Source organism: Coloeus monedula (assembly GCF_965178545.1).
Source record: "Coloeus monedula genome assembly, chromosome: 8".
NCBI classification, from domain to species: domain Eukaryota; kingdom Metazoa; phylum Chordata; class Aves; order Passeriformes; family Corvidae; genus Coloeus; species Coloeus monedula.
In genome coordinates this window covers 505,891-520,997 of record NC_138788.1, presented here as the reverse complement: position 1 = coordinate 520,997, position 15,107 = coordinate 505,891, and the positions used below count along the sequence as shown (strand labels likewise).

General features: G+C 49.8%; 1 protein-coding gene across 1 annotated transcript; it reads left to right on the top strand.

The window, feature by feature from the left end:
* Window positions 1-4,339: 4,339 nt before the first annotated feature.
* On the top strand, window positions 4,340-14,038 carry LOC309575388 (microsomal triglyceride transfer protein-like; the record flags this gene model as incomplete). Its single annotated transcript, XM_082285805.1, has 18 exons — window positions 4,340-4,406; window positions 5,468-5,649; window positions 5,848-5,991; window positions 6,451-6,558; window positions 7,109-7,225; window positions 8,048-8,187; window positions 8,264-8,417; window positions 8,606-8,763; window positions 8,973-9,138; window positions 9,995-10,102; window positions 10,211-10,423; window positions 10,529-10,743; window positions 11,322-11,419; window positions 12,115-12,236; window positions 12,563-12,790; window positions 13,107-13,231; window positions 13,450-13,620; window positions 13,891-14,038. The coding sequence occupies 18 exons, from the start codon at window positions 4,340-4,342 to the stop codon at window positions 14,036-14,038; spliced, it is 2,664 nt and encodes an 887-aa protein (XP_082141931.1).
* Window positions 14,039-15,107: the final 1,069 nt, after the last annotated feature.

Here is a 15,107-nt window from a genome sequence, read left to right as displayed (position 1 = left end):
TCAATAGCAAGGGCAGAGCCTGACTTCAAAACCTATTTTTAAACTGAATTTAAAAGCAGTTGCATTGCCAATTGACAGGATTAGAAAGTTTCCTTAGCAGTTGCTGAGATTACAAAGTAATGAACTGTGCAGGGAGAGGATGGAGCACTGCGGGAGGGGTAGGGAAGGCGGGGAGAACAAGGTCTGGAAAACAGGACCTGGAAGGTGAGAGAGGAAGGAAACAGGGAGGCAGCTGAGGAAAAAGGACTAAATTCTAACTCAGCTGGGGCTGGGTTTAAAGGTGTAATAGGGGGAAATTGCAGCAAGAGGACATTTCTTTATAGCAGCAAAGTACTGGGATAAATTCACTATAGAAACTGAGAAATCTATCAGCAGCACTGTCTGCAAGAGGTCAGGCATCCATTCCTCATGACAAAGCAGGGCAGACAACCGAATCGGGCCAGACAACCTCCCCAGGTTGATCCCAGCCCTATTTTCTAAAAATTGCACAAAAATATATTTGTGCATTAACACAGCAAAATCTTTTTTTCAGTTTATCAGGCTTTGAGATGCCTCAGACTGAGATGCAAACCCAGCTCCTACCACTTCGCTGTGTTCAGACTCTCCTCCCTTCCCCAACCCAATCTCCTGAGCAACCAAAGCTCATAAGGAGCCGGCCAAGCCAGGGATTTTTTCAAAACTTGTTTCAGGCAGAGAAAAGAGGGGAAGAAAAAAAAAAAAAAAAAAAAAAAAAAGGAGGACAAAAAGGAGGCTGTCCTGGAAAGTGCAGCCTGGCAACCTCCAGACAATAAAACACAAAGCACACAGACAGTGCCTTGCCTCTCCACGGGGCTGGTGGGGAGTAGCTCTTTTTATACATCTCACAACAGCCTCAGCCCTGGCGTAGACTGTTTTCCTCCACAAAATCCATAGGCAGCACAATCTATGTGCTTATATAGAAAATTCCTAGGCAACTGCCTAAAAATACAGACTTGGGATGGGGGCATTTCTGCCTTACAGACCCAGCTTAGGTGAGCTGGCTTAAAAAATAAATAGATAGATAGATAGATAGATAGGTCTGGTCCAAAACCAGACTTGTACATATATTAAAAAAAAAAAATCACAAATAAAATAGCTCCAAACCTTTAAAAACACAAAATTAAGTGAGCATAATTAACCTTTTTATTTTTTTTCTCTCTAAAAATTGTCTGGTTTTTAACCAGTTAACACAAGCACCCGTCAATACACTTTCCTGCCCTTGCCCACAGGGCAGGTGATTGGCTGCTTTGCAGGAACAGAAATCATCTCCTACACTGTTTGTCTTGTAGGAAAACCAGGGTCTTTGCACAGCATTGCTCCTCTTATCTCACAACATTTATGCGATGAGCTCTAAGGGCAGACCTCAGGTGCTCAAAATACCTCCCCAACAAAAGCCATTGCACAGTAAAGAGTGCCAGAACACATCCCACCTACCTCAGAGCCATGTGCCAAGGGGAAGCAGGAGGAAGAGGTAGATGTCTTGGGAATAGTAACAGCTCCTTAGATGATCTATGGTCACACACAGTGCAGGGAGATGAGCTAGGGTGGCCCAGTACTGGTAGTGCCCTCACCAACAGGGCCTTTCTAGAAGAATTTGAGGCTGGGTCCTCACAAAAATCTCCATCAACACTCTCCAGGGCAGCAAGGGCACAGAAGAGCTTTGGGTCCATCCAGAACCAGCAGAAACAGAACAAAAACCAAGACTATAACATAGCCTAAAAAACTCATCTACTTTCCAGGCTGAGCTTAAATAGGCTCCCTAGCCATGGGCTTGGGTGGAGACCACAGGTGAGGCTCATTAGGGTCATTAAAGCACGTTAGGGCCCTCAGGTGCTCATTGGACACACCTGGGGCCTCTTGACCAGTATGTCCCACACAGCCCCAGGAAATCTCTCTGTTCAGGGATTTTGGAAACTTTTGGGTGCCACCAGTACAATTATGTGGGAAATGCTCATCCCCCCTCAGTTTTTCTCTTAGAGGGAAGGATTGATGGAGCTTGTTGGCAGAGTCACTGCTTTCCCTACCACTACAATGGCAAAAAGAGAGTGACAAGGCAGGAAAAGATGGTGGGGGGGAGGAACGGGACTTTTGGAGCTGAAGGTCATTTAGGAGAGAAGAAAATTGACGTTTGCAGGCGTTGATGCAACAGTCCCTGTTGCTTTCATCCTGTTTCCATCCAGAAGAGTTCACCCTGTGGGCAGGCTGGTCACCCTTTGCCAAAGTCCATCCTGACGTCACACCTCGCTGGCAAGGTGCCTACATGGTGACCTGAGCACAGTGACCTGGGCACACCGACCGCCCCTGCTCTGCTCTGCCCATGGGTTTTGGACCTGCCACATCAGGCCCTGCAGCTGGAATCCCCCACCATGGTGATCCAGCAGCCAGCCACTGGGTCCCACCACTGGATAGAAATGGGAAATGGCATTTTCTTTGGGTGATACACAAGGGGCTGGAGGAGCACCCAAGATTCCAGCAGCACTGATTTTAGGACCATGCATCTGTCCATAGGTGTCCAAAGTTCCATAAGGCATCTTTCCAAGAGCACTGCAACCCCAGATGGATTCGGGAAGAATGCTTCACAAAGTCTTATAACTCCCTCTGGTTTCTTCTGCTTTACTCTTTTTCACAGACTCTCCCAGAGACAGAAGGAAGAAACACGTTTGGAGAAAGAGAAAACAGGTTTTCTCCCAGTTTTCTGTATCCTAGTCCTGGAAAGTCTTGGTAACCGAGCCTAAATAACCAACCTGCCAAAGTTCAGTTCCACTTTGTGGCCTCCTTATCAGCAGGTTTTTTTTCACAGGCTATTTCTGTTTTCCTTTCCTCTCCAGGTATTGTATTGAGTTGCAGCCAGCAAACATTCCAGGACCTTGCCTTCAGGGCTTAGACTCCCCACAACCACTTCACTCTGAAATACCTCATTTTTCCCCACCCTGAATAAAGAACCAAAAATTTCTGTGTTCAGCAGGACTTTCATCCTCTGGTATGCTTTGCTCTCACCTTGCACTGCAGAGCACAAATCTCCCAGAGCCATAGAATGGTTTGTGTTGGAAGGACCCTCAAAAATCATCCATTTCCACCCCCCGCCATGGGCAGGGACACCTTCCACTATCCCAGGTTGCTCCAAGCCCCATCCAACCTGACCTTGGAAACTTCCAGGGATCCAGGGGCAGCCACAGCTTCTCTGGGCCATGGGCTGCCCTGCCCATGACAGGGGGTTGTAAGAAAATGATCTTTAAGGTCCCTTCCAACTCAAACCATTCTATGATTCTATAAAAGCCAAATGAAAATACTAAAGAGAAGAAAATTTTTAAAGATAAATATGGAGTATTTGTCCATAAAGACCACCAGAAGACCAAGTGAAGACACCACATATGGGAAACTTATAACTGGAGTTTCCCCAGGTTGCTCTCAGCTGGATCTGCCCTGATTTTCTGATCCCAGCAGTGGCCCAAAAGCCCAGTGGTGATGCAGAGCTGGAAGAGGTGCCATCGAAAATGCCAAAACTCCAAAGTTTTGGGGGTTTGGTCCCGCTGTAATATGTAGATCACTTCCAGAGTGATACCTGAAGTGCCCCACCCCTGCCCCCACCCCCCCATTCTTTTTAGCAAAAAGCCTTCCCAGGACCCTGAGCTGCATCACCACCACTTTGGTGTCTTTAGAAAACAATTAAACTCAGTAATCACAAAGTTCATGCATTTAAAAAAAACCCCAAAACCAACCAAAACTGTACGGTTAGTGGGCCAAGAGATTTAGAAATGGCTCTCCTAAGCCCTTTTCCCGTTTCTTTCTGGGGGTAACAGTGCTCACAGTCCCACCCACCAGCAGGCGCTCCCCGTCCCCTCCAGCCTGGCCCTTTAAGTAACATGAGCCTCCGAGCTGCAAATCCCAGTCTCCAACTAAAAGGATGGAAAAGCTGTTTACCCCCCTTCCCCCTTCTGGGTCTTTTCATTTGAAAGGAATTTTCTTCTATCGCACGAGAGAGAGATCACCAAAGGACAGAGCAGCTTTCTGAGCATCCTCCTCCCAAATCAAGACAAACTTGCAGCTTCTCTACCCTGCAATGCTTCTGGCAGGTTTTTTTTCCCAGCTTTCCTCCCTTCTTGCCGGCCTTTGGCAAACCTCAGCTGATTTCCAAACCCTCCGTGGCTGCTGGGGGTTGGTACAAAGGTTTAATTATTTGCCTTTTCTCGGGTAAGGCGGGGATAGGGAGGAGGTCGGGCCCCATCGTCTGACACTCCTAATCTTGCCCACTTTTGTTGTACAGTCCCTCTCTCCCACCCCTCTTCCTTCCCTGTCTCCTGCCCAGCTCCCAGAGCCCACCATGAATCCACAAGCATTTTGGGGATGCTTTTGCCTGCTTTGCTTTTCCTTCCTGAGATCAGCAAAAGGTAAGGGAGACTTTGGGCTGATTTGGGTTCAGGGACACAACGGGGTCTGGATGCCTGGAGAGGTGAGATGCTCATCCCAGCACTTATCCTCCTGGTCTACAGCCAAGCAGGGAACAGGGACTGGTAAACTGCAAGCAGCACGAGCATGTCCTGAGGCAGGGAAATTTTGGGGATTGTGGCAGTCCTTCCTGGGGGTGAGGAAAACCAGAGAGCTGGAGCTTTTTAAACTGCACACAGCGCAGAACTATACAAACTCCTCAGTCTGTCTCACAGAGGAAAGCCCCAGGGACTGAGCTGGATTTCCATTGATTCATTTGTTGTTAAAAGCAGCAAAGCTATAAAACATTTCAGAAGCCCAGCAAGTGTGTCAAATTTGCAAGAGAATTTCAAGTGACTTCAGAAAATAGATTTGACTGGTTTGTCACAGCAAAGGCAACCCTTCTCCCTTCATCACAATTGTATACAAGCAAGAGAAGGGATTCAGAATAATTTTGGAGAAATAAGGCTGAAGCAGTGCATTTTGATCTAAAGCTGTCCCACCAACTTCATTTGGCCTTAGCACAAAGTCAGTAATTTAATTAAGAGTTAGAAGTTCTGATGGAAAACTCAGAATATGAATAATTCAGTTTCTTTTCTCCCCTAAGAAGGTTGACTGTGCCCCAGTTAATGCCCAGTGCTAAAAAGGCACTGGAGAAATCCCTCCTGTCTGTGGGCATGCTCAGGAAACTTCCCTTTAGGATTAGAGTGCGTTTCTTTAGCATTTCTAAAAGTCCTGAAGTCCCCAAGCGGAGACCCTGCTCGAGCCATCATTTTTAAGGCAGGGCTGGAAACACGAGCAGGAATCAGCTGTCAGCCCAGAGAACACCCACATATCTAAACCACGGGCACAATTCCCCGTGAAAACCTTCCCATCAGCTAGACTTCCAGTCCCAGGAGGTCGAGTGATGCACAGGTCACGAGCACCCCTGCAAGCCCAGGTGCCCTCTGGATGGAAGTTGCCAGGTGCAGGAAGTGGAGGAGATCCATGACTGCTTACCTTCAACATTTCCATCTTTCCACAGGGAATTTGCAGCCACTCTCTTTCCAGCCCAGGACCCTGTATCAGTACCGGTACACGCTGCATGTCCAGCTGGACCACACGTCCACACCATCCCCGTGGGGAGCCCGGCTGCAGGCTGAGGCATTGATCCATCTGCACCGGCTCTGGAGGGACCAAGGCAGGGAAGAGCTGCTCCAGGTGCAGGTGGGTGGGACAGTACAGCCATCACAGCTGGGTATTCCTGCTGGCAACACCCCAGGAGCTGCAACCCCTTCCCTTTCTAGCCCATGCCAGCTGAAAAATGACCTCTCTGACCAAATCCATCACCTGGAGGTAAAATACACACCACCTTTAGAGCAGACACACTTGGTCACTTTTTTCTGCCATCTTCTGCTGTTGCAGATCCACAACCTGAAGGCCCAACACCAGCCAGAAGAGGAGAGGAACAAGGACAGCAGCAGAGGTCCCCCTGTAGAGATTGCACTGAGCCAGGAGGCACAGGCAGAGTTCCAGCAGCCAGTGTTCATCTCCTGGAACAGTGGGAAGGTCAGCTGGACACCTCCTGGGCTTGTTCATGCCCTCTGCAAAGCACTCCTGTCCTCATCCTAAATATTCTGGGCAATGAAGCCCATAGGAGCTCCTGCTCCACCTCCAATTTCAGAGCAGCAGGAACTGGACAGAGTGGCCAGTGCAGGACCCTACATGGAGTCCCATCGTCCAAAAGGACTCAGCTGAATCCCATGTTAAAAGCTCTTCAGTCCTAACCATGGGATATAAGCTCTCTTCTGACCTTCTCCTCTACGGGTGAGAAGGAAAGGGAAATTTTGTGGGCTTGCATCCACAGACCTCATGCTATTGAGGGATAAAGTCCTCCTTGAGAAAATTCCTCAGGTGTCTACAGGGTGTTCTCAGGTTCCCTTTTGTCAGGGAAGGCAGCAGAGAGCCTTCAAGGACCGCAGAGACATCCCCTCAGCCAGGCAACACCTCCTACCCCCCCCCCCCCAGGTCAAAGCTTTCTATGGGAATGAAGCGGAAAACATCCTGATCTCCAACCTGAAACGAGGCATCATCAGTCTGTTCCAGCTTCAGCCCCATGCTGGCACCACAGTGGAGGTAGGTCCAGAGCTGGGGCCACATCTGCCCAAAATCCAGGGATGTGCCAGGAGAGCTGGCCCTGGAGCCTAGCCAGCCCATGAGCTCTGGCAGAGGAGGCAAAATTCAAGATAAACAACCTGGGCTCTGCTGCTCCAACCAGGCTGTGAGCAAGGGTAACTATTGGAAAGGCAGAAGACTTAAAATGAAATAACCTAATATTCAGCAATAGGCACCCTTACAAAACCATAGCCTTTCCCTTGACAGTAGGAACGGCATTCCTGCTAAGCAGGATTTGCTTTGCCAGCAGCCAGCTGGAATGACCTGTGAACAACATGAAATAACCTCAGAACCCCAAATGCAGTCACAGAGATGCTGCTGCTGGTGGTGTCAGCCTGAGTTCGCAAAGATGCCCAGATGGACTTGGAGCTATCCAACACCACCCCCACCACCCCCCCGATGTGGCCCACTTTCTAGATTTTTGATGCTTTTCTATTTGTTAGGTTGGCCTTTCTGTCTGTCCTCTCCACAGATCATTTAATACCCATGGTCACTCCCCTTTGTGTTTCAGGAAGACGCCTCTGGAAGCTGCCAAGTCACCTACACTGTGTCCAACCATTCCATCACCAAGACCAAAGATCTTCTCAGCTGCTCAACGCCAAAGTCTGGATTCACCTCCACAAACAAAGCAAGTCCATTGCTCTCACTGTGGGGGGTTCAGCTCATCTTGAGTACAGCAGGGCCATCCCTAAAATCTTTTTGCAGGTGGGCTTGGACTCCCATTCCCAGCTGGCTTCAGCCTTCTGCACCAGCTTGGGATGGGACTCTTAGACCCATCCTCAAAGTGGGATGCACCAACATCCCTCAGGAGGATCTTGTGGTGTCAAGGTGGGTAGGAGCAGTAAAGGTGCTCTGGGTCATCCCACCCACACCCTTGTTATCACTTCTGACCCGTCAGCTGATCCTGCTGGGGAAGGTGGAGATACAGGGATGTTTTCTGGGTCTCAGACCCATCAGACTGGGGATTGGTTTGACAGGACTCTGGTTTTGCTTAAAGCAGTAGCCTGCGTTTAGCCCTGACATGCACAGATGAAATCCTGTGGATCTTAAGGCAGTTATACCTGCCACAACCAAAATTTAAGGTTTTTTAAAATATAAAAATTCTACTGAATTCAATATAAAAATGGACATCCCCATGGAGATGCCATAGGCCCTGGCAGAGGTCTCAACACCACCTTGTCATGCAAGTCCCTGTGTCACCACTCTGTCTACCTGCATCAACCACAATGACAGCATCCCCTTGCCATCGTCCTCACCTGGTGTTGCCTTCTCCCACATCTGGGAAGAAGGTGGGCTCTTCTGGATTTTCCTTTCCTACATTTTGCAAGTGAAGTAGGTGACTTTGTGGACTGGAAAGTTCTTTTTCTGCTAATGGAAAGAGAAGTCTCCTGGGGAAAGGGGAAAGGAGAAAAAGGTTGCATTTTTTTCTCCTTGCCTTTCCTTTCCCAAGATTTTTGGAGTTGAGTGGCAGCCCTCCAGCACAAGCCAGTATGTGGTGAAAGGCAACCTCCTCCAGTCGGTCCTGGCAGAGGAAAGCCACGTGGTGGCTCCAGCCCTGAGATCCCGCTCTGGCATCAAAATCAGTTCAAGGTGAGCGATGATCCCAACCATGAGCACAGGGGATGTAAATCACAAAACTTTCTATTGACTGTTTCTCCCTTCACAGGCAGCAGCTCCAGCTGGTGTCTCCTGCAATGCCTGGGCCAGCAGAAGTGTCTGGACAAAGCCTTGAGGATGTGCTGGCTGGCACAGATGCACGGCCCCAGCCCCTGGTCATGACCAGCCTGCCCTTCAGGAGAGTCTGCACCCACTGCCCATCGGTCAGTGATGCTCCTGACCCCCAAAACTCACCAGGGGCTCTCCCCCAAGCTGGGCGCTTGTAGGATTTGGGGTTAAACCCCAGTGGTGCTTTTGGAGGGGCTGGTTACTGCTGCTTTGGTGTAAAATGTATCCTGTGGTAACAGGGGAAAAGAGGCTAAATCCCACCTAACAAACCTCACCTTTGCAGCTGAGAGCCTTCCTGAAGGCTTTTGACAGACAGAGAGTCAAAACAGACACCTCGAGGGTGGCGACAGCCTGGCAGTTCCAGAGGTTCATCCAGATGCTGCGCAGCGCCAAGAAGAGCGATGTCCTGCAGCTGCTGAGGAGAGCGCCCGAGGAGATGCGGTGAGAATCCCTGGAATCATCTCTCCAAAATTCTGGGCACTGGACAAGACAACCAGGATCATTTGGTGCTGCTCCAGGCACCATCCCTGGTCCAGGCAGCCATCCTGACTAGTGACAGTGTTCTCTGGCTTTCCTAATACCCGTCCTGTCCAAGCACTGCATGTTTTTTGTGGGCCATGTCACTGATGAGTTCCCTCTTCCTGCTCCAGCCCCTTCCTCGTGGAGGCAGCGGTGGCCACACAGTCAGTGGCTTCCTTGGCAGCGCTCTCAGACTTCCTGGATTTCAGCAAGGAGCCCAAGTCCCTTGTGGAGAAGTTTCTCTACACAGCAGCTTTCTCTCCCCGGCCTTCTGGAGAGCTTCTCCATCTCATCTTAGTAAGTGTGGACATCTCTCTCTCTTCCCAGAGGGTCCTGCATCTGGGATGGGAAAAGGGAAAAAGGAAAACACCATGGAAAAAGGAAAATGTTTCTGCAGAAATTGATTTTTCTGCTCATGGGATTGTTTTATGTGCATTTAACGGGACATAGGTGGTGGGAGTAGATGCTCCTCAGAGGAAAAGAATTCAGCAGAAAATGTTTTACATCAGTGCATTAGAGATAATAAAATCTTAATTTAGAGCCACAGCATTTTATCCAATTAAATCATGCATGGCCTCCTTTGATGCCTTAAGAGGCCTCCTAGAAACAGAGACTAGACAGGAGTAAGGGAATAAAAGCAGGTGTTTATTTGAAAGGCCTTCAAAGGTACCCCTGGGGGGGCCAGAGGCCACTGCCCAGATGGACCCCAAAATGGACGGCAGGGCACGAGTTCTTCACACTTTTATAGATTGGGTTCATTTGCATATCAGGGTTAATTCTCCAATTAAAGCTTCAGTTTAATGGTGTAAGTTCCCCTCCGCTTGCCGCACTTAGAGGCTCTTTGGTTTATCCTTTTTGAGCCTAGGACAGTCTGGGTGCCCTTGGAGACAAAGCCTGGAGAGGCTTTGTTATGTCTGCCTTGCACGAGAGAGCAGAAGTCAACAGGCTAACTTCAGAGTTACACACTAAGCAGTGCAGAATTTGAAAACTATAAAAGTTAAAACCTAAGGCATCACCTTCAAGGCAGGAAAGAACTAGTTTTTCCTTACTTGCTTAAGAAACACTTTGAGATAAGAGGTAAAGCATACTCCTTCTCTTTTTTTCTCCTCATTTCTTTTTTCCTGCTTCCTTTTACCCCTTTCTTGATGCCCAGGACAAGCTGGATGAGAAGCAGCTGTCGCCTGAGACCTGGGAGACAGGGGTAGTTGCTGTGGGCTCTCTGGTGGGCAAGCTGTGCCAGCAGAAGCTCTGTGGGCTGCAGGTGGGTCCTCTGCAATCCCTCACACTTGGCTTTTTGGGACCCAGTTCCAGGGGTGCCCAGAATATCTCCTGTCCCCCACCTCCCTCTCCTTCTGCAAATCCCGAGCAGGTGGTGGAGCGTGGGGTGGAAACCATCCTCAGGGGGCTCAGAGGTGCCGAGGAGGAGCCCGAGGTGGTCATTTACCTGCTGGCCCTGGGGAATGCAATGCTCCCCGAGACCATTCCCACTCTCCTGCACCATGCCGAGGACGGTCCCACTGCTGTCACTGCCGCGGCCACCTCTGCCCTGCAGCGATTCCCTGTTCCCCACATCTCCAGCAAGGTAGGAAAGGAAGTTGCCGAGGCTTGGTGCTCCCCTCCCCACTCCCCACTCAAAGCCAAGCTGCTGGGGTGCATTTGCACTCTTTTAATTATCCCTTCTCATCAGGTGAAGCGAGTGATGAGGAGGATTTTCCACCAGAAGAGGAAGAGTTATGACAAAACCTGTCGCCTAGCCGCTGCAGAAATCCTCCTGGATAACCACCCCTTGCCCATGGATGTCATCAACATCTTGCTGGCCACCAGCGAGATGGAGACAGAGATGGCCACGTTCCTGCTGCTGAAAGTCCAGAACAGCCTCCGTGACCACCACCACCTGGCAAGGTGGGGCTGGAGGGGATGGCTGCATTTTTCCCTCTGCTCTATATCACCTTTTTCTCCTCCTCCTCCACAATCCAGCTGTGGGTTTTGGACCAATGTGTCTTTAAAACGTGCTAGCATCACTTCCTGGGGGCTGCCTGGATATTCCTGGAGTAACAAAAGGGATGCCGATGCTATATAGCCGGGCAAAACCTGACATTCCTTGTCATCCTGCCCCATGGCAGTGGGACCCAGGCTTGTGGTTTTGGCTGAGTCCTTGGAGGCCGAAGCTCTGGCTCCCAAGGCAGTGCACAATTTGTACCTGCATTAATCTTCCTGTCTGCACAAAACAAACCAAGCACTCACATTTTGCAGGGCTAAGTAAAAACTGCACAAAAATATCTGCCTGGTTTGTCCTAATAAGCCATAGGAAAGGGAAATTCCAGGGTAGCCCATGTCTGATGCTTTTTGCTCACACTACTCTGGGCAGCCAGCAACCATGAGAAATACTTTGGCAAATTATATTTCCTTCTGTAGTGACCACTGACCTTTTCCCTTTCCTTCCTCCCAGTGTTGACACATCCTTTCCCTCTCTTTTCCAGGAACATAATGAAAGACATCATGGGAGACCCGCGGTTAAATAATTACAATTTCTTCTCTAAAGTCGGCACCTCCTCTTCTTTCTCAGGACCTCTGACAGGTGACAGCACAGAGGACACTGATCCCATGTCCCCTCAAAGGGTTAAAGGATGGGTTGGTAGGAAAAGGCAGCTTCCAGAAGAGGATTCAGGCCTATAGAATGGCCCAAAATCTCAGAGAAGTTTCTGAGAATGTCCTCCAGCATCAGCTGGCTGCCACCACCTGAGATATGAACACACCCTTCTCTAACGCATACTTTTCCCAAATCCTGCTAATTTGAAAGAGGAACTTCAGCTGGAGATGAAACCAACAGCAGATTGTTGGTGGGATTTTCTGTGCTTTCCCTGATAAGTCAAGATATTTCACTCCATTCCTCAGTTCCTTTCGTATTTTTAATAAGATCTCCAAAGAGGAGGATTCTTGTACTGAATTTAAAAGAAAGAATCAAACTTCAGAGAGTACAAAAAGCAGCACTTCCTAAATATCTGCTTAATTCTTCTTCCCTCAGCTCTCATTTCCGTCCCTCTTCAAATTACCTCAGTCTGGCCTCACAGAGGGTCAGTGAAGGTGGAAAAGTCAGGGAGAAAAAAAACCAAGTTTGCAATGCTAAATTCTTTGAGTATTGCAAGAAGGGAAGGAGAAGATGCAGAATGGTACCATATGTCTGGGTTGGAAGGGACCTTAAAGATCATCCTGTAACAACCCCTCTTCCATCAGACACCCAGGGGTGCTCATGGGCATCTCTCTGCCTTTCAGTCACCCAGGACCTGATTTCCACTTTCGGGCTGGATCTACTGTTTTTGGAGGGTGGATTCCTGAGGAAGAGCGTCTCCGACTTCTCCCTGCTCAGCCACGGCCAGCGGCTTCGTGCAGCTCAGGTGCCAGCGGGAGAGGGGCTGGGGAGGGGGGGTGGTGACAACACCGACCCAGTGGTGCCACTGCTGTCCCTGTGTCCCCTCTTAACCCCCTTGTGGTGCTTCACCTCCACATTCAGCATGTCCTGTATCAGAAACAGGCAAATTCCCAAATCACCAGTATGGAACCAGACACTCCTGCTGTGGAGGAGGGAGTCCCCTGCTCCCCCAAAAAGCAGAGGATGCAACACTGATACCTCGGGGTGCTCAGAGACAATTGGGATGCCTCATCCAAGTCACTCCATCACTGATGTCCTGCTCCAAAGAGTGCCTCCACTTCTGTCTTCCAGGTCACCTTTGAAGCACAAGGGATGGAGTCAATGATGGGAGAAAACCTCTCAGAAGGGGAAGAGGAGCCAGAGCTCATGGCTGTGATGTCGGCCACCTTCTTTGATGTCCAGTTGCGGCCAATCATCTTCTTCCAGGGCTACACAGATCTAATGGCCAAGGTGCTGCTGAGCAGCGGAGAGCCCACCAGTGTGGTCAAAGGGAACCTCCTGCTGATGGACCATCACCAGGTACTGGATGGGGAGGAAGCAGTGACCTGTCTCCATGCCACGTCTCAGTGAATCCAATAAAATGAGCCTGTGGATGTTACGCACCACAGGTACAGATCTGAGAGCGAGGTGGCACTGCCAGATGTGTCTTGGGGTTGGTAAAGCAGTGGGATGGCTTGTTCTGCCATGGGAGACCCGTGGCTGCAGTTGCTCCCATGCAGGCCCAGCTGCAGGGTTGGGACAGACATTCCCAGCAGCCACAAGTCACTGCCGGTGTCAGCCACTCATCCAAGAGCAGTGCCTGGTCACAGGAAGCTCTGCCTTTTCCATCTTCCAGGTCATTCCTCTGCAGTCTGGCCTCCAAGTGACTGTCAAACTCCAGGGCAGCCTGGGGCTGGATATTTCAGCTGACATGGATGTGAGCATTTGGGAGCAGGAACTGAAAACCAGCGTCAATGCAAGGTCAGTGGGTGGGAAGCTGCTGGGAAAGGGAATACCCCGGGGGTGAGCGTAGATTTCCACAGCCCCCTGCTCTTCTTCTGATGGGTCCAGCCTTTCCTGGTGCTTAGGAACACCCATTTTCCATGGCCAGATCTCCAATCAAGGTGTTTCTGGAGTTTTTTGGTGCCCAGCGCAGGCCAATGCTCGGTGAGCAGACCCCATGTGCTTCTCTCTTCCAGGGGAAGCCTCACTATGGATTTCCAGGCAGAACTAGATTCCCCTTTCCTCCAAGCCACTCTGAGGAGCCAGACAGAGGTGGAGACCTCTATCCACTTCGACACCATGCTGAGGTTTTCCAGTAGCCCCGTGCTCATGTGCCTGCAGCTGAGAGAGGAACAGGTCCCGTACAGGTAGTCTCTGGGTACAACCAGATCCTGCAGAAACATCATTATGGGCTTGAGATAAAGGAGGGTTCCTTGGGAAGAGGAGAGAATTAATGGTTGCACTTACTGGCTCAGAATTGGCAGGGATGAGAGAAGGGCACCTGAAGTTCCTGACATGGGTGGGAGCACCATCCATAGACCATCAGGAGATGGTGACTGGGCTGGTCTGGGAGGAGAAGGATGAGATCCACCACCACCACAGCCTTCTGACCATCCTGCTGTCATCTTGTCCCACAGAGAAATCTTCACAGTTTCCCAGTCTGCTGGGAGCCAGAGCAGCACCTCTCGGAAAGGCCGGCATGGCACCGTGCCTGGGAGGGAATTTGCCTTGCACCAAACCAATTCCAAGGTCTGCAACCTCCTGCTGACAGCAGAAAAAGAATAAGGAGTCAGAGCACTTTGGGACTCTCCTCCACAACCACCTTTCAATTAGAAAAGCGCTGCAATAAGGACATCAGAAGGGACCACAGGAGGAACTGCTGAAGGACAGACACACCCCTTGCCTCCAAATCTGCCCTCACACCCCAAAAGGCTGAGATTTCCCCCTCCTGGACTCCTCCCTTTCATGGGGAAGGGCCTTGCTGGAAGCCAAGCATGTCCTCGTGAAAAACTGCCTTATTTTGCAAGTGAGTGAGTTTCTCAGAGCCTAAGAAACCCTCCTGCAAGCCTGCACCCCAAAATGCCATGTTTTCTCCCCATTTATCAAAACTGTCAGGAGGGAATACATTTGCAGCTAGCTGGAAGTCCCCACTGGAGGGAATAAATGACCTTCTTTTAATGCACAACTTTTTTGGCTGCCAAATTTTCCAAGAATATGGAAAAAACTGATTTCTGGAGGAGGTGTGATGGTTTTTAATATTTTTTTAATGCAACTCCAGAATAATCCTCAGGGAGAAAAACAGAGAAGCAAGAACAAAATGCCAATTATTCCATGTTTTTTCTGGCTTAATTGAAGGTGTTCACATTCTTTTGCACACGAAGGCCACTCAGCTCCCTCTCAGCTTGGTGCCAGCCTCATATTCCTGGGGGAATTTACACTCTTTTGCCAGGGATGTGGCCAGTGCCTTCCCACTCCAGTGTCTACAGGACAGGCAGGGCTGCAAGGATCATCTGATGTCATTAAAAACACCTTGTAATTAAAAACACCACAAGGGCATGAGCAGAGGTGACTTCTGCCTGCAGCCTCATGTCTTAACTGTTGATCCAAAGTTTATGTATTAATGGAGAAGCCTCTGGCCTCTCATCTCCCGGGCAGCAGCTCCCCTGCTCTTTTACTGGAGATAAGATTTGCCCCACCCTACGTGTGGGAAGGCAGCATTCCAACAACAGAGGGATCCAGCAGCTTCCCTTTCCTGCTGATATTTGGGCTCTTTTGGTGGCCATTTATGAGAATTACAATTAGCTTTGGGTAAATATTGTCCTCCTGCTTTGCATTCTGCTCCTGAGCTGAATTG